Consider the following 22,847-nt stretch of genomic DNA (forward strand, 5'->3'; position numbering starts at 1 on the left):
AATGATTCCCCTTTTCGATGTATCCACACAAGTTAGACATTTTTTATGTCTATTATGTTTATTAGTATATTATCGCTAGTATGAAAAAAATGGTACAAAAACATAGTTCTGTCATGTTGTAGAGGGCCGCATCCATCATTTATATAGTATCCTTTATTGATGGGGTTTCTTCTGGCTTAAAGGGGTTTGGAGGTTTTTTCTTAAAATGGTGGTGAGAAATAGTATTCGTTTATGTTTTTACCATTTTTCTTTTTTTCTTTTTTTTTTTTTTTTTTTGCAAAATTGATAGATATGCTTAGGGATCTGTCTCAAATCATGTTAATGCCAGTGTTCCTTCTCCTTCAATAAACCTGCCTGAGTGGAACCCTTGAGTGCCTGGAGCCTTTTTCTATAGTGTTCCTATAATGACATCTCTGGACTACCTAAAACATTTTTTGTAAACATTTTTCTCCCACTGATCTCCTCTGTACTAATCAGTCTGTGATCAGCAAGCATGGCTCCATAGCCTTGTATTGCTGATCACAATATATGTGTGATCAGCCAGCAGAGGAACAGAGATCCCAGCAAGGTCTGGACTGACTAGGTTTCCTTTCTCCTCCCAAGGCCTTAAAGGCAGGTCCCTACCAGGGGTGAATACGTGATCACACAATAGGGGGTTCGCAATGAGTTCCATTACATTGGATCTATGAACATGAATCCAGAAATGCTGTCTTTGCTGAAAGCTGAGCGTTAAGGCTGTTGTTAGCCTGATCTCCCATGCAGCAGCAGAGCGAAGTCCCCGCCACTGCAATAAATATCAGAATACTTCAAAAACTGATTAGTCAAAGGTTGCCAACAAAAGAGATGTCTTTTCAGCTGAGATGTAGCGATTTCGCAGAAGAAACAAAATATGGCATGGGCAGCATTAAAGGCACCCTTCCCAAATACTTGGTTACATAACATTTGGCAACAATCATAGCCTTCAAACATTTCTCGTAGCCATCTATTGGCAGTTCCTCCAAGTCATCGACTGCAATTTGTTAGCGCTGTTGCTGGATTGTTTTCACTGCAATTTCCCTGCATTGCCAAAGAGCTCTGCTTTGGTTTCATCTGTCTGTAGAAGACCTTCCTCAAATGTGGTTTTATCACAGTTCGCACCTACCTTAGACGACATCTTTGATCAATTGTCCTCTTGCCACCATGTCCCAGGAGGCTCTTGAGCGTTCTGTGAGCAGCAGACCTCCAAATAACATTGTGAACTGTTGAAACATCTCTAAAGATGGCCTTGGGCCCTTTAGAATTCTAATTTCTAATAATAATATATTCTGATGCTCTCAGACAACTCTTTTGTCTTCATTAAAAAGGAACAGGGACTAAAGTAGCCTTTTTATCAGTTAAAGCCCTACAACATACGCACTGGCACATTTTGAGCACCTGAAATGTTGGGGTGGGGGGGCACATGTATTACTAATATATTATGTAGAACGATAGCAAATGAGTGTAGCAATGAGCACACCATGAAAGACCACCAAAAAGTCTTTTTAAGGTGTACTTGCTTCTTAAATTGATGTTGAACATATGGATGAAAAGAGACAAGTAGGGGACATAATGCCGCTAGCTGCCACATAGCAGTAAGATTGATCACTATATCCACGTTTGTTTTTCATGCTTCAGTAAAAACGCATTGAAGATCACACAATTCTCTGTTCTCAAAAATTGTAGCAAATGTGATTTTTTTTTGGAGGTTAATGGACTGTTAAGGTACAAAGGACACATTTTGAATCTACTAATTGAACATTAAAACACATTACCATCGAACATGGTGACTTTGTGTAACCCATCACCATCGCTTAGAAACCTTTTTTAAGACAGTTTTGAATAATGATGCATATAATTAGGGTATTGCAAATCAATTAGCGCCACCTTTTTCTAAAACAAAACTTGCACTGGGCACCTCATGGAAATCGGTAGTTTCTCACAAGTCTCTTATGGAATAGGATACCCGCTCCTGCAGACAAAATTGCTAACATGATCGGAATTTTTTGATGGAGTATCTTCTAGCAGCCAGATAAGATGAGGGGTTTTTCGTAACATGGGAGAAATGGGTATCAATAAGACCGACAATAGGTCTGGGATCATGTCCGACTACCCTATGGACAATAAGGACAGCCTATTTGATATTCAGGTATTGATTCCAGTAACTATAATTTGTATTTTGCTGTTTCTGCTAGGAGTCACGGGAAACTTCATAACAATATTGATTTTCAAGAGGTACAAGGACATGAGGTCCACCGTTAATATGTATCTTTCCAGTATGGCAGTTTCCGACATCCTTATTTTCCTTGGTATGCCTTCAGATTTGTACAGAATTTGGAAATATAAACCATATATATTTGGGGACTTTGTCTGCAAATTTCTCGTTTACCTGAGCGAGATGTGCACGTACTGTACAATTCTTCACATTACCACTGTAAGTGTGGAAAGATACCTTGCCATATGTTTTCCTTTGAAAGCCAAGATTATGATAACCAAAAAAAGAGTGAAGGCCGTTATTATCCTTCTGTGGATTGTTTCCTTAATCACGGCTGGGCCAATATTGTTCCTTTTTGGGGTGGAAAATCCTTCTGGATCTCAAGAGGAAGAAACCATGGAGTGTAAATACGTGGAACAGTCAGCCCAAAGTGGACTTCTGCGCGTAATGACATGGGTTTCCACCATATACTTTATCATACCAATGTTCTTTTTGATGTTGTTGTATGGGCTCATCTGCAGAAAGCTTTGGAATACCAAGCATGAGAGCAGAGGACCATCTACTGTCAACAGAGGGAAACAGCACAAGCAAACAGTGAAAATGTTGGGTAAGATAATGAGATATCATTTGTATTGGGATACGTTGGAGGCTTTAGTTAAGTGCCGTAGGAATGCATCATTCATGTGAAGGAAAAAATTAGATCATGAGAACGTACATTTAAGACAAGATTGTAGGGCTTACAGATTTTGGAAGTATTAATTGATGCAGCTCAAGATGGAAGAATTAATTTGAAAGGTAACAGAGCATGCTGATACTACAAAATGCCATGGTTAGTCGGTATAATTAAAAGCTCTGTTCCAAGTTCTCTGCTGAATTTACGTTTTATAATTAAATCCAGACACATAATTCCTAGTGCTGTCGAATGTCCAAAGCCTTTACAGAAGTGACTCTTTAATCATGTCATTTTGCCTCATTAATGTTTTTAGGTAATGGTTGCGTTATTAATAATCTCATATAAATTTTAATGAAGGGATGCGACCCCTTATTTGGGGTCGGATCCTCAAATAAGTCTAAATGGAGACAAATAAGTTTTTGAGCTGCTACAAAACAAGTTGAAAGATTTCAAGTTACGTTATGATAAAGGGGTAGATTCACTGAAGAAAAAAAACATTTTTTTCCCCCGTGGGAAAAAAAGCATACAAGAATAACTAGGCTTTTTAAATTTGACATTATTTTCTTTGTAATAAATAAGACATTTATTCGTAATTTGGCCTTCTGTCTCTTACAGTGCTTGTAGTTCTGTCCTTCGTATTGTGTTGGCTGCCTTTCCACATTAGCCGCATCTTGTTTGCCTGGGCTGGCATCGGAGAACTCATGCTGTACGAACTCACACAGTATTTGAATCTGCTTTCGATGGTTCTTTTTTATCTAAGCGCCTCCATCAATCCCATGCTCTACAATATCATGTCCCAAAAATACAGGACAGCCATGAACAAGATTCTGAACCCACGTCAAGCCCTACAATCCAGGACCATTACACGAAGCGAGCAGTCTTCATTGGAAAGGACTGAGCTCAGTTCATTTCATTGACGGCTTCATTTAAATGACCATGGATCTGTATTTTAAATTTTTCTTTAGATGCAATTATTTCAATATTTCAGAATTTATCTTGGGGAAATTAAATGTTAAATGGTGATACATTTGTAACGCGTTAGATCTGAGCAAATGAGCTTTGGATATAGTCAAATTAAAAATATAGATATACTAGTTGGGCCAAATAGTTCTTCTTTGCAGTCATATTCTAGATGTTCTAGGAATACAAGGTTCAAGATTGCCATGCGAAGCAGGATAACAAGCCGCCAAGCCATGAAACCATTTAGTTACCTAGAAAACATATATATATATTTTTTTTAAGTTTCTTTAAAGTTTGTTTCTACAAATAAAGGAACAAAGGTTCCTGAGGCTGACAGGACCATTAACCCATGTTGAAAAGACCCCTTTTGTATCATTTATATTTTTTTAAAAAGTGAGGCATAAAAAAAATATAAAAATCTTTCATGTTGATTACTGTGTGTACGTTTTGTTTTTTTGCTACAATTAAAAAGAAAAAAAAAAAACAAAAACTAGAATCCAATAAACAAACTCCCCTTTGAACACGTTTATATTTTTTTATTGGACATTAAATATATTATCTATTTCATAGTAACAATTTAGTAATACATATGCAGGGTAATCTTATCGTACTGTAGATAACCTCATATTACAATGAAAATACAAAGCAACTTATTTTGTTTTAACAAGGACACCAACTAAATTACATAAATCTGGAATGTATAATAGTACGTACAAAAAAAATAAAATAATCACAAAGTCTATGAAGAAAAACTAGTATAAATGAATGGCAGTACACTAATCATTCAGTAAAGTATAATAGTTGTATTATGCTTATTTTTTGTGAGCTGTTATAATCCTGATTAGTACTAATCTTGAAGCCTGTAATGCGATTATTTTCTAAAATGAAAAATATGTACTTTAAAAAAAAATATTTTATATGTCTTCGTGTGAAATGTGGTTATTGAGAATAAAAATCCTTTGGCAATGAAGATAGTCTATTTCTTTAAAAAAAATGGGAAACAATATAAAGTAGCCAGATATAAAATAAATTGTAAACATGTCTGTAGCCTAGGGATACTAATGCGTGTACAAAAACATTTAGAGACATATACGCAGACACATAAAAACATTATTTTAACTTTTTCTCTGTGGGGGGGTATGCAAAGCATAGCAGTGTCGCAGAGAAAGGGTTAACAACGCTAGATTTTCTATTTTTTTCCGTCAGGAGACAATTATTTTCTGCTACAATTTGAACAATACATTCAAACCTTTTTTTTTCTTAATGTATTTAATCAAAATAAATATAACACGATTAAAAAAAAAAAGTATTTCTGGAAAAAAATGTACATTTTAGATTGCACGGTAAATCTACTGTAAAAAGGAATGGTAATATATAAAATATAAAATGAAATGATACGCAGGGAGATTATGATTGACATTGATGAGCAATATGTATTTTTTATGATGTATGTAGAGGTTCATACATATAAAAAAAATGCTCATTTTGCATAATGGCTGAGTATTTGATAATGAAAAATAATCTAAGAAATGGACACATTTCACATGACTTTAAAACACTACCACTTTGCTACTATTGTTTCATTTGTAAAAAAAAAAAATCTATTACAAAAGAGAGATCGCATCCGTACAATGGAGTCTTTTAGTTCTATGAGAAACAGTCTTTTTCAAATGGATGCAAAAAAAAAGGATTTGAAAGAACAATGACGTATCGTGAAAACAAAAAAAAAAAAACATCTCCAATATAAAGTGATGGAATGTATATTTATATATTTATATATATATATTATCAGCATGATAACTTTCTTACAAAAAACATCTTATATGTAAAAATATTTAGGTTAGTAGATAATACATCATATGGGCATATCTCACGTGCGATTTTAACTCTTAGATTACAGACAGTATAAAAACATTTGCTCAGTTTGAGCCAAATAGTGTAACATTTATAATAAATGCACTTTTTCTTTTTCCTCCGTAAAGACAAATCTGTGCTTGTTCAGAAAGTGCTGCAATGTTCTTGAGTAGCACAGAAAATTAAGATTTTTGTCTTCTAATATATAAATGAAATGCAAAGCAGGACGATATATGAATATGGAATTGCATACACAGTACAGGGTCGTAAGGCCTATTTAACCTGCAAAAGGCAGAATGGATATTGCAATGAAACGCTCGGAATAATAGCTAATGCTTTCAGGTACGCTATATAACTTAGGTTATCAGTAGGAAGCTTCAGGGTCATGCTATGCATCACTGGGGCTATTATAATTAGGATAATTATAATCCTAGCACCAAACTCCAGCAATGTATTTCTTTTGCTGGAGATGTGTCACTGTTATGATGACTTCACACGGCTGCATATCTGATTCACTCTACTAATGTCCTTCCTTCTTGTGCATGAACAGCCCGACTTTTATTATTATTTTTTAACAAAAACCTTACTATAAATAATTACTCCGCGTGTGTAAAATGATCTGATTACTGGGATAAGGTATTCACCGCAATCAGTAAATACACATTTCTTTTAGCGTGCGCACGTACACACTAGGTGGATTATGCAAGCACCTAATATCAGCTACTTAACAAAATTTCCAAAATGGCGTTCTTCATCTAGAGAACATTTCATCACTCAAAAAAAAGTGATCTTGTGCACCGTCAATTATGGCAAATGGGGAAACCATGTCAAACCGTGGGCTTCAACTGGACCAAATGACAGAGGACTTACGCCGTTTGGCAATGCAAACTTGGTGTGGAACCTGTTTCCACATCTCTGTTCTTCACTTTCCACTTACATCAATATAATATATATGCAGTAAATAACAGTGTGCTTCCCTATGATTTCCTAGAGCTTCCCTATCGTCTTCCGCCTCTACACTCTCTTTCGGCCAGTGTAAAAAGGTACACCAAGACTATTTCTTTTCTTCGTTAACAAGTCCTTTTTTAGCTACCACTTGCAAAAGCTTGAACATTTAAGGACACACTTTAAAAGCAGATGTTCTATATAAACAGCACCGTCTTGACATTGAAGAGTCTATATTAAGGCATATCACACCACAGTCCAGAAACAAAGGACTTAAATTCCCTTTCTAAGAATTTCATGATGTTTTATGGTTTTGCAGGTAGGGAGGATTGTGCTAATCCAGCCTCTCAATGAGTGAGCAGCAAGAATGGAAATGCACTTATATATAATACAATCATTTCCATCTATAAGTTTAATTAGAACAATTAAACATAAATATTGAAAGGAGAAACAAAAATAGTTGTACTGGTTATCTTGAGAATAAGCGACTAATGTCTACTTGATCACAAAGTACTGAATGACGACGGCAAACAGGAAAGCCACGACAGCAAATATCACGAGGAGCAAAATGGCGAACTGCTCGTCGGTGAGAGGTTTCCTCTTGGTCTTTGTGGCTTCCGTCGTAGCGTTAGCACACTGTAGGATCAATTCTTGTCTTTGAGATGAGAACGTGGTGCTTGGACTGTAAGGTCCATACACTTCCTGCAATCCCGTGGCATCTTGGAACTGACGTCCAGCGCAAACTCGAAACCGGTATTCACAGTTTGTTTGAAAGTTTGCAAAACTGAATGAGGTCTCCGGTCCTTTGTATACCTGTTTAAGAGGGAAGAAAAGTGCTGTGAGTTAATATCCCGAACATGCCGGCATGTATAGCTGAACTGGCCGACCAAAGAAGACAGAGAATGAAGAGGAGTGAGATGTCGGGATAAATAAAGGTGACCTGTAGAAACTATGAAAAACTTGGTAAAGTTGACACATTTCAAAGTGAACTGTATCAAAGTGCCAGGTACCTGTATCTTTTTCAAGCCTGAAAACGCAGATTTTATTAAACTTAATACTGGAAGATAGCATACTTCACACTTACATTACGTCTAATTACACATATAGGTAGCAGCGGAAGAAAAGAACCAATAGGCTCAACTGGTCTGCCATTTTTAATCACTATTTGACTTATTACTTCTTTAGGACAGCTTTATGCACAGCCCAAGCTTTCTTGAATTCATTTACTGTCCTACATCCACTGGAAGACTATACCAGGTATCCACTACCCTTTCTGTCCAGTAGTAAAGATGGCTACCTACTAATCCGTACACATACCTGATCAGTCTCTCTCCCATTGGTAAGTTGGAGGATGTAAACAATGGAATCCCCCCTCATCGGTGGCAAGGTTTCCCAGGTTACTTCACACAAGTTATCCTCGATCTGTTGCACTTTGGGTGCTGCAAAAAAAAAAAAAGGCATATACATAAAATAAATAAATAAATAAATAATATATATATATATATATATATATATATATATATTAATCTTCAATTCAGGGCTCCTGCAGACTAGATAGAGTCCTGATTTAGGAAATAACAATTATATACAGCACGAGGTAATTAGGTTACTCTAAGATCCTAAAGGATTAAGGGTGTAGGGAGGTTCTGGGTTCTGTGTTGTATTGAGCAGGGGTAGGTTTCTCTAACACTTCCTCCTTACAAGGGCTACATGGGCCAAGCCCATGGAATATGACATCATATTACAGCGCCTTCAGTCATGGCCAATAAGAAAAACCTGTAATAAGAGCCAGCAATGTCTCGACTATTTCACATGAGGTTACAATGCCAGCCTCTCTTTTGACTTGAGGGTCGACCTGCTGCTGCACCCTCTGTAATGCATTAATCTCTATTAATATTTGGTAGATCCACCTTTTACTGCAATAAAAGCTTTAAGTGATTTGGGGGTAACTATGCGTCCGTGTATATCCGATTCCAATATGTACTGATTTTTAGGACACCGTGTGGAATTCCTACCTTTTAATGCCGATGGTGGTGACTTGGTTGTTGCAAAACTGTAAACATCAGAAAACGGTCCCTCTCCTGCATCATTGTACGCTTGGATTCTGAAGTTATACGTGGTGGATTCGTTAAGCCTCTGAACCTTGTACGTGTGGCAGGGTCCATTGTAGATTGTAAAAAACCTACACGAGAAAACATCCCACTGTGAAACAAATCTCATTTAGCCATTTTCAGTTCTGCAGGTTCTGGATAGCCCTGGCTCAACTTAGCAGCCGGGGCTGCATGTGATTGTGGGGATAAGCGGTCAAATATAGGTCAGGCAGGTAAAGCAGGTTAGGGTCAAAAGTTCAGTGTTTATAATAAAAAAAAAAAAAAAAAAAAAAAAGGGGTAGAATGTTTTATTTACGCTTGCGCTACCAGCACTGCCAGCACTGCACTAATGTCTCGCACTGCGCAAAGGGCGGGAATTTGCGCTATAAATAGCACCACGTTTGAGGTGAGGTGCACTGCAAACTGTCTGCACTGACCTCGTAGGAGCATCTGCTGAGCAGCAGCATAGCAGGAGAGCCAAAGGTGGAAGATGGGAGAACTTTTTTTTTTAGGCGACCGCCCTCCCACCCAAAAAGAACTATTCTTTTAAATTGTCGTGGCTTTTATTGGGGTTAAGGTTTCCCTTTCTTAATAATAAAAAATAAAATTAAAAAAAAGGGTGGACTGGTGGTTCGGTGGGCCTTGTGGCTTTAGGGCGGATGGCCTGGAGTAGTGTTAAGGTTTGTTGCACTGGCGGGGGACATCTACGCAATACAACTTCCGGTGCCGGCACCGGAAGTTGTATTGCGTAGATGTCCCCCGCCGGCCCCGCAAGACACCCGGGAGTCTGCTCCGGTAAGTTGGGGGGGGGCAGAGGAGGACAGTGCCAGCGTATCTCGGGGAGGGGGGAGAGTGCCAGCGTATCTCGGGGAGGGAGGACAGTGCCAGCGTATCTCGGGGAGGGAGGACAGTGCCAGCGTATCTCGGGGAGGGAGGACAGTGCCAGCGTATCTCGGGGAGGGAGGACAGTGGCAGCGTATGTCGGGGAGGGAGGACAGTGGTAGCGTATCTCGGGGAGGGAGGACAGTGGCAGCGTATGTCGGGGAGGGAGGACAGTGGTAGCGTATTTCGGGGAGGGAGGACAGTGGTAGCGTATTTCGGGGAGGGAGGACAGTGGTAGCGTATCTCGGGGGGGGGGACAGAGTGGCAGCATGTTTTTTTGGTGCTTTTTTAAAGAAAAAAACTTTTTCTTTAAAAAAGCACCAAACTTTTAGGGTGCGGCCTATATACGGGGGCGGCCTATATCCGAGCCAATACGGTATTACTTGTGTTAGATCTACTTACACTGCTGAAAACAAAGTAAATGTAAAGTCTACTCAATATTATCACATACATTAAGTCTGCTACGGACTCAGTGTCCTCATTGGCTATAAGAGCAAGAAGCAGCATTAAACGGCCCCAAACCTTTCTGTAAGGATTGTATACCAGTTAAAAAACAAAACATTATTTGGCTAGGTGCAATTCCTCTGTTTCACAACACGAAAATGCCCAGTTCCAAGCTTCTGAAAGTAATGAGCAAACATAACCATGGATTCCCTAAAAGATTAATTAGTTGGTTTTATGCCCATTAAAAGGGAACATCTCTAATGTCTGGAAAACCAAACCTTGTCGCGTTAAGTATTAACCCTATTACTTTTAAGCAGCTAATGATCTATTAACATGCAGGAGACTAATGAATCACTCATTAATCCATCGACGGGACTCACTAGAGTGACTTACCTGCTGAGCTTATCCTCCATTTGTAAATTGAACTGGGAAGTCTCTGTTGCTAAAGCTTTGCTGGATCCATCACCCCATTTCAATTTAAGGCTCTGGGGGCTGAAAACCACGCATTCCAGATGAGGAGGGTTAGGCGGCGGTGGTTTTGTTTTGGCTTTAATAGATTGACTGAATGGACCCGCACCCAAGCTGTTTATGGCCTGGATTCGTATCCTGCGGGGGGAAAAAAGCAACAATGAGCCCTGTGTGGAACTTAAAGGGATTTACTAACAGCTGAAAATGCCAGCATTTTATAAACATGAACAATTTATTCAACAATAGTTTTAAACTCTATAACCCTATATCTACATGTATAATAAGCCATATTAATAAAAGTGAATGCTAGAATCCTAATCATCAAGAGACAAAAATGTTGAGCGCGTTACCTGTAGGCGCGGTCTGGGATCAGGTTTTCTAGAATGCAGCTCGTAACGCAGTCAACAGTTAGCTGCTGCTTTTCGCCGTATTCTATGTTGTACCCGGTGATATCAGATCCGTTACAGCATGGCTCTTTCCATGCAATAGCAAGGCACTCTGACGGTGAAGGAAGAGGAGTTTCCAAGAGATCTCCATCAAGCACATGTAAGGATGTCACGGCAGCCGGGACTGATGCTGGTGTGGTCACTACAGCGGTGTCTCCAAACAGTCCTGCACCTGCTGTATTTACTGCCTAGAAGATGTAAAAAAAATTTTTATCGGTCTTAGAAGGCAAGTTAGTGAACTAAATAATACGCAAGTCAATATCCTTTGAAAAATATGCAGTTCTGGTTCAAATATTTTGGTGCTATTATACCTGGACTCTGCAGTAATATGTTGTTGCGGCTGTAAGACCTTTGATTTCATAGCTTGGACAGGAGCCAGTATAAACGATCTGCATGCATCCTTCCATCCTGCCCCATTCTAACCTGTATTCAGTGATTTCCGAGCCATTACACATGGGAGCCTAAAACAGAAACAAGAATCTCAGCCTTAGACAGCACTGAAAACAAAATACCTCCCAGCAGCCTTCTCATATATCGTACATGCATACAGAAAGAGGTTTTCCTAAGCACCTATCACTTAGTACAGGTGCCTTTACACATACTGCCAGATTAACTGACAGACTTGGTCTCCTAGATCTGACAGCATTTACTACAAGTTTTTTTCTGCATTTGCCACTTCATCAGAAATGTGCACATTGGCCGCACTCTTTTTTCATTAAGCATGACTCCTTTCATTTGTATACTGAGCCAGACATTGATGGTGATACAGCATAACTCCCATTAACATTTTCGTTTGCATTTTGTTGCTGTTTAACACTCATTACAGAAATGGGGAGAGGCTGTCCTGGTTGCTCTGCCCTTTTGCAGAAGGGCTCGGGGAGGCCTGGTTCAGAGAGAAGTTAGCACTGCAGAGCTCATGTAGGATGCTCCTGATTTACTTAGTATTGAAAATTGCCTTAATGGCACTGGTCCATCCACTAAATGCCCCATTAGAAACATAATTCGTGGCATTATTAAATGCCTCAAATCCTTCCTAGAAATACTATATTAACAATGAAGTTGCCATGACAAAAATTATGTATGAAACAAAATTATACACAAATACAGTCATTCTCGTACAAACTGCAAAAGTGTCTTCTCCATACACAATACCTGTAACATCCAATAGATGGCAGCAAAATCAACAACTGAGTGTTTTATATAAAAAAATGACCATACCTCCCTGCTCCTGATACAGAATGAACTATTATTTAATCAGATCATCATTTACAAGCCTGACAAATCTTATTCATACTACAGAGTATTTACCATACTCTGTAGTATGAATACGATTTGTCAGGCTTGTAAATGATGTTAAAGGAACACTCTGAACACAAAGTTGAGGCCACACTCACCTCCCAGTTGGCTAGTATGCAGTTTGCACTCTTACAGCTCAACAGCGGCATCTTGCATCTTTCAGGAGGCCCTGGAGCTGTGCAGAATTCAGACTTCTCTGAGAAGGGTCCGCACTAGGAGAACACAAAAGCCCAAATGAGAAATTGTAAAGCACAAAGTAAGTATTACTCAAAGTAGTACCCACTAAGCGTACAAATACTGAAGAAAAAAAAAGCAATACGCAACAAGAAACAACAAGAATGATCACATATGTTTAGAGATACCATACCCCTGCTTTATTGGCGGCTTTGATCCAGAAGGAATAGGTCTGCCCTGGCAGCAGGTTGCTCACTGTGCACTCTAGCTCTGGACCTTGGTACACCGGCCCCCGATCCTCTTGGTCAGACTTTGCCATCTCTACAGTGTAACTCGTCACCGATGTGCCACCGTCAGAAGGAGGGTAAGCTACAAAAAAGAACACCCATCTCAGTTACATGAAGTCATGGTTTTTTTTTTTACGTTCACCATTTCACATGGAAAATGTTTAAGGTGGGACTGCCACCTACAAGTAAAAAAAGAGCTGCCCTACACATTTGCACCGTCCTTTTTCAATATGCAACGTGTCATGTCGAATTGTACATTTGTACATTGTTACCACATTGACAGCAGAACGTTAACTTAGAATATTGCCTAAAAATGCAGATATCAACACATTTATGGGTTGACAAGGTGCAGGACAGAACTGGGTGCACAGTAAGTGGAAACGTACCCCACTGTAAGCTTAAATCCCTGGGCCTGGCCTTCCCAGCCAAACGTGGAGGATGGCAAGGACCTGGCGGTACAACTGCTGTCTGAACTGTTAGGATGTCCGAAACCTAGAAACCACAAGGAAGAGAACATAAGACATTTGTACTGGAAAATCCACCTAGCAGGAAAAAAAAGATTATTGCACTAAGGCTAAACTTGAGACGGCTTGTTAGAAGAGCGGTAGAGCATAGCAAACATAGGTCATGGCCTAGTGAGACACCTCATTGATTTTTGTGGAAAGCATTAAATAACACTTCCTTATGTCAACAATGGTGGAGAACCTGAGAACCAGACGGTTTATAAAGTGTAAAGACATACAGTATATTCATTCACTGAACAACAACATTCCGCGCCTGAATAATCCTACAGATGTAATGGCAGCTTCCTATTTCCCACCAAAAGGTCTACAGTGGGTGCTTAGACACTAATATGTCAGGACACCATGGCAACCTGGCCTTTGTCTCACACGTGTTCAGTTTAGTGAGAAACCCAGGAGCTTTTTATTCACAATGTCTGAACAGGGTGCTCCATGGGAGAAATACCCTGTGACATCATAACGTGGTAGGAGTCACGTGTGATATCAGTTGTCACAATATCTTATGGAGAACATCAAAAAGGTGTTTGGTATGAAGACGTTTGAGCACAAAATGCTAAAAAAAAAGGATTAATGAACAAAAGGAAAATGTGCTGTAAAGATGACAAGTTTGTGTCGTAAGACAAAAGAGAATAATATCAGAACCCGGGCGAAATTTCCAAGCGTGAGACACAAACGTGCGTTTCTCATGCAGGAAATTACGTCGGTTTGTTACGTCACAGCCAGATATTAATAACCGAGTATAGAAGGACTAGCAATCGTATGTTCCTCATTTGATGTTTAGAGAAACGGTGTCTGTCCAAAGAGCAAATGCAAGTGCAACCTATGCAATGGAAAGCTCACCTGACTCGAGCCAACGGCATTGGCACAGTACAATCTTAATCTGTAGACAGTGCCAGGCTTAAGGTGGTCACATACGTGCTCTTTTGAAGATCCGCTGTATATAACGTCCCATCTATTCCCTATTTAAAAGGAATATGTATTAAAAATCCAGTCAACGAGGCGGAAAACATTTATTTTTCTTACGTGTCAATGTTCAAGTAACAAGTGCGCCATTATTGAGCATAACTTCAAGTTGGCTCTTTGCAGTCTTATCTCTCAAGTTCTACTGGGCAGAGGCCTTGTCTCCTAATGTATTCATATCGGTTGTATCTCATCCATAATGTCTGTAGGACCCCTTCTCTTCTTAAACAAATGCATGCACCTCCCCTTTATTATACTGTAAAGCGCTAAACGCATCTGTCATCGATACACAAATATATAGGAACATGTACGACCACAAGGCATGGCAGCAACAAAAAGATAGTTACAGCAAACCTAGTGTTCTTAATAGAAAACAGAGAAACTCTAGACAGTTACCATTTGAGGTTTCTGAGATTTCAAGGAAATATTTGGAGACCTCTGCCCCTCCGTTGTCTTTTGGTGCATCTAAAAGTTAAATAAAACAGGTTAGTAACAAAAATAAAATAAAAATGAAAAACATGTCATAAAAAAAAAAAACAAAACAAAACACAAAACCAGACTTACCCCAGGTTACTTTTACATTATGTGCATGGATTTTCCCCTTTACACTGAGTTTACACGGAGGGCCAGGTCTATCAGGAGAGGTTGCGTATTGTACGACGTTACTGGGGTTACTTCTGCCTTCACTGTTAAAAGCGAATACCTGTGCAATAAAATAAAAACAATAAGATTATTCACTAAAAAGTCCAATAAGGACATTTTAGAAATATTGATAACCTCTAAATATCTTAAAAGCAAAGACAGGACAGACACCCTTTATAGTAATAACAAAGATCACAATACCAAATAAAACATACAAACGCCAAACTTGAGCATACCCTAAACTTGTAAGAAGTGTTCCTTCTCAAGTTTTTTAAAGTGCATGTGAGTTCTTCACCGTTGTGTTTTGGCTTAAAACCGTAACCCTGCAGAAATCAAACACACAAATTCTTCATTCAGTTAATTGTTTCAAGTCAGACCCGAAAACAGCAGAACAGACGTATACATCAAATATAACATACGCAAAGCATGAAACAGGTGGTGAAAGCAGGCTCCTTCATTTCAGCTTCATTTTTATAAGCGCAATCTGAAGGTGGTGAGCCAAGAATGTGTGCCATCCCACCTAGTACTGTTAAACCCCCCCAAACCCACGCCATAAATAATTATTTAAATCGTAACAAAATTTAGATTTTTTTAGGGAATCCTAAATTATCATGCGATACAAAAAACAGACACTCCTCTGTTGCAACGGTAACTAAACCAACATTTTCATCCACACGGAGCAATGGATAATGTGTTTGGGATTATTACTTACAGAACCTTCCTCTTCCATTTCTAAGCAATAAGTTAGTGTCTCATCTGATGAATTGTCGTTGGGTGGGCTCCATTCGAGAGACAGCCATGTGATGCCAGACTGCACAAGCCTGGGAGGCAGTGGTGTGGGTGGGACGCTTCCCGATGTATAGAAGACCACTGTTTCACTAAATCCACTGGAAAGAATGAACGAACGCAAAATGTATTAAGAGTAAACATAAGCACCCCTTCCCCTACCTAAAAACAGAAATAAATACATAAAGCGTGTATTCACGTACCTCATTCCCATGTCATTTTTGGCTGCCAGTCTGAAAGCATATTTTGTGGATGGGGTCAGCTTTGTAAGCTTGTATTGTTTGAAATATCCAGAGTAACACTCCTTAAACGGTCCTTGTTTACCCTTAAATAGAAGAAAAAAATATCGATATAATTTTACACGTAAGACGATATATACCATTATATACGGTTAGGTTTTCACTCTGATGAAGGGGAGCGAGAGGAGGCGATGAAGAGTTAAACAAAATTCTATCAATTTCTTTTCCTTTTTAAAGAGAAATATTAAAGCCCCCTCACTGTTGCCTGTGCCCCGGCACGGTGGTTCTAACAGAAAATGATGCATTTTGGGCAAACCGCACTCCTTTACCGACACTGCCAACCCAGGCATCTGAGCCAAGCTGTTGGGATCATTACTGTACCTGGGGGGGGGGGGTTGCACATGCGCGCTTAGACAACAAAGTCTATGGAATCAACTCAAAAACACACTTTTGTGATTGAGAAAAAAAAACCCAAAAGGGATTTTTATTTGGTATTAGGTAATTCACCAAATATAGTAACAATTACTACAGGCTGCCTTTTTAGATAAACCAAAAGAGTAAAGATATGAGGACAATCGTTGATATCACAACATCCTTGAAACTGTGAGATAAGAAACGGTTCTAGAGAATGCAGACATGCGCGGGTTATTACCTCGTCCCATTCCAGGAGGAAGCCGTTGATTTTCGAACCATTGTCACTGGCGGCCTGAAAATATTTGAGGAGGAAAAGTGAATTTCCATGTAAAGCTTCACTAATCTAACTGTCGTGTGGTCCAAATAACAGCTGAACGCGTGAGTATGTTGCTGGTTATCCCTGGCTCAACCGTTCACCATCATATTACCGACACGTAATTCGGGCACGTGGTATATTAACGATATATCTGTACAATCAGCCCAGGAAACTCACCTTCCACTGTAAGTTCAGCCAGGTCCGGCTTCGGTTGGTGAGTCTCGGTGCCGCCGGAGTGTCCGGCTCACAGCTCTGCGTAGTGAAACTCACTAATTCACAAATGGATCCCTCGAGAGGCGGACAAGTGGCGGAAACTCTGAAAAATCCACGAGCGAACTTTATTACCATAAGGTGACTTTAATCGCCCTGTGTATCTAGCTTACGATTTTGGTGGAAACCCCGTCCTCCCCTCTCACTCCTGTCTTTACTATAGAATGGACCCAACGGTCGTGCTTCAGGCTTCTTTTTCCTGTACCTGGTAGCCGGTTCCCTTACCTGACGTGGTAGTCTGTCGCTGGCCGCAGGTCGGTCAGGGAACACGATGCAGCTTCGCCTCTGTGAACAAGCAGCATGTTACCAAGTGGCACGTACGCTTTAATTATAACTCATACATGTGCCTTTATTGTTTAGACAACACTCTGCTTATACAACTCCCATCAGGCAGGTATCATAAGCAACAGCTGGCGAGTGAAAGGTGCCTGCGCCCAACTTATTATCTCAAATTACTATTGCCGTATTATTAATATTATTACCCCAAAGGAAAGACCACGGAGCGTGAAAACACTACTGTCCTAAACGAGTGCGGACGCGCATGCACGGACAGTACAGGGGCAGGCTGGAGGAGCTGCTTACGTGTACACTTGCTTGAAGTTTCCGTTCTTCCCGCCGTTGGAGACTGCCACCTCGTAGACCAACGGCCCGGGTAAGAGGCTCGCGGGACTCTCTTGGTTCGCTGTACCCATTCCAACACCCCACGACAGGCAAGCGGACCTGGCCTCCAACGCGGAGACCTAAGGAAAAGCAAACAGCGAGCGTCAGCTGCAAGGATTTTACACAGGTGGCGCAGAGACAACCTAAATGTTACCCCCCCAATTGCTGCGCTGCAGAGTATGTTGGTGCTACGTTCGTAATAAGCGGTTTCCTTCGTCTCTTTGAAGCAAATGCTATTAGTTGTATTTGTGAGCGATTTTGGTTCACGTGAGTAAGAGTGTAAACAGCAAAAAAAAATAAAAAAAAAAATGCAGCGGTTGCCATGACAATTGCAACATTCTGCATTCCACCTGAAGAAGAGACAACTGAGCTCCTGAAAGATCATTTAACGTTACATCTTTTTCAACACTGGCTATAAAACAAAAAAAGCGCCAACTTCGAGTAAGACTTTTCCCCGAATATACTCACAGCCGGTTTTGTCACGCTGACGTTAAAATCCTGCAGCTTTTTGGGCTCCGTTTCTCCATCTGGTAGAGAGAGAGATGGAAACATAAACATTGGGGTAAACTTTGCACCCGCGGGATGACTCGGCCCCGTAACGGCTGTGGCCCTTTATTTATTTTGTAAGACCTTCCACGGCACATCAGCCGGCATCGATTACGGCCGGGTTAGAAACGCACAGATTTTACTTTCTGCTGGAAATTAACATTTGCATGAAATTGATCAATTTTTCAATGCTACCCCTCCCCCACCCCCCAAAACACAGCGCCGCGGAATCTGCTGGCGCTATATAGGTAAACATCAATAAACGTTCACGCCGCACGTCCTTATCAACCTCCGCTATATTATTTATTGGCAGCGTCCTGGTGCACATCCTGGATTAGAGAGCACGCCACCAGCCGGAACAAACCTATTTTCCACTCACTGTAATCTACCGCCTTTGCGGGGTAGCGGGGCTTGATTTAACACTCCAGTTAAGAACCAACCGGCCAATATAATCTTTCCCATGTGTATCTAAAAAGCCACATTTTCTTCTTTGTATCTTCCCCCACTCATGCAGCATACCACCCCAGCTGCAAGGCAGGTCCATGCACCCAATACCATACAACGCCATGTTCTCTTTTGAAGGCACATGTTTAATGAATAAACATATTCTATGATATACGGGTACATTTCCCAGAAGTTGTCCTTCCTCTTTCCAAGCTACCAATGCTACATAAAAGCATTATCAATCAACGCGGCAACCGAGGGTAATCGAGACGCCAAAGAGAGGGCAGGTGTGATGGGACAGAGAGACAAAACGCAGCAATAAATAACCGCAAGAAGAGAGGTGTGACAAGCAAAGTGTACGTTTCCAAGAGCGTACGGATCTAGAGCAGCATAAAATGTTTTTCCACCCCACAAAACTAAGAATAGACAGAGACATCTCCGCGTGGCAGCTTTCTGCCTTTTAACGCCGGTGTAGAGCTATAAACCATGCTAAATTCTTAATTTTACGGGGCGGATTTGTGTTCCTAGTTTAGAGAACAGAAATGAATTCAAGCGATTAAAGAGAGCCAGGAGACTGGCTGCCGGTTGCCAGGTTGCCAATTGCATAAATATTTTATAGCTTAATTCAGGCCAATGTTCAAACCCGTTATACACATTTAACAATTTCTATTCTGTAAACACAGGAAAAAGTCATTTACAGACCTCAAGGCAGCAGAGCCGGCGGAAGCGAGCGTGTGTGTCACGTGTGAGTATGGGTGCAGTCGGTTACATCTTTACGGTAATGTAGGGAAGCAGTACGTACCGCCAGCTTCGTTATCCGCAGGCGGACTGCCTCGGCTCTTGGCCGCTTGCTTGAGTTTAATGGGCCCTCCTGGTAAATGCTGCCCCTTGGAGTAGCCATTCTGGATGTGCGCGTTGGCCGCCAGCTGGGCTTTGTGCGGAGAGGAAGGCGGGCTGTTCAGCTTATTATTATTGTGCCCAGTTATCTGTCTGTCTTTTAACCTCTTCCTAACCGGATCTGGCACTTTCATGGCTCGCTCCTCTCTCTGTATGAAGCTGCTCCTCCCGTGGGAACGCGGCTCTGGGAGGAGAAACGGTTAAACATCAAATATCAAAACTGGCTAAATAATAACAACTGACGCTATAAGCTAGCACTTCAATGCAATTCAACAGGTGGAATAATGTCAGGCTGAGAACAATACTGGTGTGTAGAACATTCGCCACCTTCAAACAGCCTTGAATATAAATACATCACATTATTTATTTTAATAAAATCAAGACATTTTCTGCTTCTAAAAACATTTTTTATTCCATAGCTGAATGATCCCCATATGATATTGTGGTCTGGCTCAAAATAGACAAGCTTCTCAGGTATGAAAATAAATATAGAGTATTTACATTGTGTTGTTTTTTTCCTTTTTTTATTACTTATTATTATTATTTATTTATGTTACTTATAAATGAAAAAAAGTTTAAAAAAGCACTTTAACTCGTGTTCTTAACGCAAGAAAAAAAATACAAGTCGTAAAATTAGATAAACAATTGGGAGTAAAAATAGAACGGGATATGACTAACATATTTCCTACAGCTAACAAAAATGTGTATTAAAAATAAATGGCGTTAGAACACTAACTTGTGTTATTAGTCTAATTGCCCTTTATAAATGGGAAGTAGAATAAATACATGAAAACTAATTATTTTAGTAACGGCAGCAACATAAATCCGTTCTCTAAACACCATAGCGCTTCATTTATTTTATCATCCCATTTGGGTTACAGTCGGAGTTTTGGAACTCCCAACGGAAGGCTTTAGAACCATTGACATTTTGTGGACTTTCCCGATGGGATGCATGTGATATAAAAGCACGATCAGGAAGATCGTCTAGTGAAGGTCCGTATTCTGGGCTCGGCCCCCCATCAAAGAACTGTTGAGACATCGGCGTTTGCAATGGCCGTACCTTGTTCTTGGTAGATATGGGGTGGGTGAGGAGGAGGCTGGTGCATAAACTGGGGCATCTCTCCCGTCCCGGGCACGGGGGAATAAACGGGATGAGCCGGATGGGGGAGCAGCGCGGGGTGATGGTGAATATAATGCGCAATGTGTGAAAGCTGAGGGTGCATCGCTTGGTGATAATCTGCTGAATGCGGCAGGACCAGCACTTTGCGCACGCCATTTTCTTCCACAACCTACGACGTAAAAGAGAAAGATCTGAAATTACCATCAGCAGATATTAAAGAATAAAAATGAAAGAATCCTGCACATTTCACCCAAAGATCCCCTAAAGTCTAGTTTATTTTTGCTGTTGGGTCTGCGCTGGGAAAGACAAAGAATGAATAGAAGAGCGAGTTGTGACCAAGTTTATTGCTACCGTATTTTCTTTGGCGGATTAAACTATTGTAGCATTTCCCCTACAGACGAACGCAGAATGACGGATGTGGAGACGCTATTTATGCCAAAAACAAGTTGGACTTCCCGTCAGCCAAAGATAAAAGCAAATGACCCAGTCACTGTCAGGAATATGTATCACGAGGCGAAAACAACTTTAGTAACCCGATGATACGAGTGAAAGGCGCATATTAATATCCGCACCGCAATGCCACCCACAACAGTCCGGGACGAAAACCAGAGCAAACAGAGCTCTACAGGACAGGAGGGAATTATTTCTCATATCACTGTGATGCCAGATGAAATACGGAACGAGGTACACACAGGAACTGGTAAAGTCCACCTATGGCTGCAGAGGTAATGTACTGAGGACTAGCCAGCCGTTACATAAACACACTGAATCTGGCAGCCAGTCGGCCCATCTTTTCCCCAACGTAAGAGAGTAGCCTTGATCAGTCATTGGTCTCCTCTTAGATTCAGGAGCCATATGCCTATCCCATGCATCCCTACTGTATTCACCTCTACCACATCTGCAGGGAGATGGTTCCATTCATCTACCACCCTCCAACTAAAGTAAAACTTTGCTGAATAAGATTGAATCCTTTAACCCTCTAGTTTTACATTATGACCTCATCAGACCGGATCCTCTTTGTGCTTCTTTTCCAGACCTGCTATGCGGTTACTTTTCAGGAATAGATGTGTTGTGATGGAACAGCTCACCCTATGCTGAATAAAGAATAGGATTCACATGATATATAGGTGATACACACCTGAGACATATAGCCAGGTGGCACAAATATGGGAGGCACTGAACCATTTGGTGAGACCATGGGAACGTGAGCAGGGCCTGTAAGAAGAAGAACGTGTTAGATATCTTAATCCTTATGGTTACTGTGTTCTAAATATTACTCTTCTTTGGAGTCACGTGGTTTTCCCCCCATTCTACAGAGCAAAAAATAAAATCTATAATTGCATATCTTTTGCTCTACGCGATATTCTTTAGGCATTTTTTAATAATTGTGTAAGAGGTGCCTGGAGTGTTCACCCGGCCTCGCCGATATCAATAAGTTCAGTATGTCAGATAAAACGATAACGTTGGTTACGTTACAGGAAGCCCTTTGCTAAGAGATCTTATGATGTTACAATGTGGTTTGTCTCGATATTTCACAGCCATCGTGATAACCCAGGAGGTCAATGCTTTGCATTAGTCTGCGTTCTCCTTACCTTGGATACATTGAATCTGCCCATCTTCTGTGCGGATCGTGAAGGTTTCTCCTGGATTCACCTGCACTAGTATGACCTGTAAGTAGAGAGGCTGTTTGGAAGAGTTCGGGTTTTACATGTGTAGTTGGAAGTGGATCCTTAAACTAAAACATGGAATCGCCAATAAACAATGCAGAATAAGCAGTCAACCTTAAAACAATTGTGTTAAATTAGCATCCACCTAGCATTCAATGGGTTAATACATAGCCTATTTTAATATCTAACTATGAGGGCTGACATTAACAGAGCTGCTCATTAAGAACAAAAAAAAAAAAAAAGAAGTGTTCTTTTGGTATTCCCCTTTTAAGAAGAGCAGTTCTGCAGTATGCCAAAAAGCGCTCGGAATCATTTAACTTGAAACAAAAGATCAAAGGGCCGACAGAGCACCCAGTCACTTCTGAGATCCACTGCCGGTATCATGGTCTGGTAGTTCTATCCCAGGAGTGGATTGTGAGCTCCGTGCCGACACCGTACGACCTCTCACCCCCCAGACTGCGGAGAATGCTTTGAGACTATAGAGGCTGTCTGAGCAATAGCATCGAATCACATGATATACCCCAGTGGGAACACCACACGGTCCAAAATAAAGGGCTAAAATATTTTATCCACACAGAACAGCGGGCAGTCCACATAACAGTAATAAAATAACTTA

At 40.5% G+C, this 22,847-nt stretch overlaps 2 protein-coding genes across 3 annotated transcripts in view; one reads left to right on the forward strand and one right to left on the reverse strand.

Annotated features, from left to right (window-relative positions):
* Positions 1 to 2,119: 2,119 nt before the first annotated feature.
* On the forward strand, positions 2,120 to 3,820 carry LOC128503683 (growth hormone secretagogue receptor type 1-like). The gene is made up of 2 exons (XM_053473859.1): positions 2,120 to 2,837; positions 3,519 to 3,820. The coding sequence occupies exons 1-2, from the start codon at positions 2,132 to 2,134 to the stop codon at positions 3,818 to 3,820; spliced, it is 1,008 nt and encodes a 335-aa protein (XP_053329834.1). The 5' UTR covers positions 2,120 to 2,131.
* Positions 3,821 to 4,378: 558 nt separating this feature from the next.
* LOC128502749 (fibronectin type-III domain-containing protein 3A-like) overlaps positions 4,379 to 22,847 on the reverse strand; it is a 41,911-nt gene continuing 23,442 nt past the window's right edge. The window contains exons 3-26 of one of the 2 annotated variants that reach the window (XM_053472655.1): positions 22,157 to 22,232; positions 21,703 to 21,779; positions 20,505 to 20,733; positions 19,350 to 19,628; positions 18,026 to 18,084; positions 17,480 to 17,637; positions 17,123 to 17,182; positions 16,805 to 16,943; positions 16,550 to 16,603; positions 15,862 to 15,983; positions 15,585 to 15,759; positions 15,109 to 15,195; positions 14,795 to 14,933; positions 14,627 to 14,695; positions 14,111 to 14,229; positions 13,136 to 13,241; positions 12,656 to 12,831; positions 12,387 to 12,500; positions 11,304 to 11,453; positions 10,897 to 11,180; positions 10,472 to 10,684; positions 8,678 to 8,844; positions 7,980 to 8,101; positions 4,379 to 7,475 (exon numbers count right to left, since the gene is read on the reverse strand). In XM_053472655.1, coding sequence (XP_053328630.1) covers positions 7,158 to 7,475; positions 7,980 to 8,101; positions 8,678 to 8,844; positions 10,472 to 10,684; positions 10,897 to 11,180; positions 11,304 to 11,453; positions 12,387 to 12,500; positions 12,656 to 12,831; positions 13,136 to 13,241; positions 14,111 to 14,229; positions 14,627 to 14,695; positions 14,795 to 14,933; positions 15,109 to 15,195; positions 15,585 to 15,759; positions 15,862 to 15,983; positions 16,550 to 16,603; positions 16,805 to 16,943; positions 17,123 to 17,182; positions 17,480 to 17,637; positions 18,026 to 18,084; positions 19,350 to 19,628; positions 20,505 to 20,733; positions 21,703 to 21,779; positions 22,157 to 22,232 — 3,492 coding nt within the window. In that variant the 3' untranslated portion in view covers positions 4,379 to 7,157. Of the gene's footprint in view, positions 7,476 to 7,979; positions 8,102 to 8,677; positions 8,845 to 10,471; positions 10,685 to 10,896; positions 11,181 to 11,303; positions 11,454 to 12,386; positions 12,501 to 12,655; positions 12,832 to 13,135; positions 13,242 to 14,110; positions 14,230 to 14,626; positions 14,696 to 14,794; positions 14,934 to 15,108; positions 15,196 to 15,584; positions 15,760 to 15,861; positions 15,984 to 16,549; positions 16,604 to 16,804; positions 16,944 to 17,122; positions 17,183 to 17,479; positions 17,638 to 18,025; positions 18,085 to 19,349; positions 19,629 to 20,504; positions 20,734 to 21,702; positions 21,780 to 22,156; positions 22,248 to 22,847 lie in introns of both variants that reach the window. The other variant, XM_053472654.1, reaches the window with a different exon arrangement.

Source organism: Spea bombifrons, chromosome 8 (genome assembly GCF_027358695.1).
Source record: "Spea bombifrons isolate aSpeBom1 chromosome 8, aSpeBom1.2.pri, whole genome shotgun sequence".
NCBI classification, from domain to species: Eukaryota; Metazoa; Chordata; class Amphibia; order Anura; family Pelobatidae; genus Spea; species Spea bombifrons.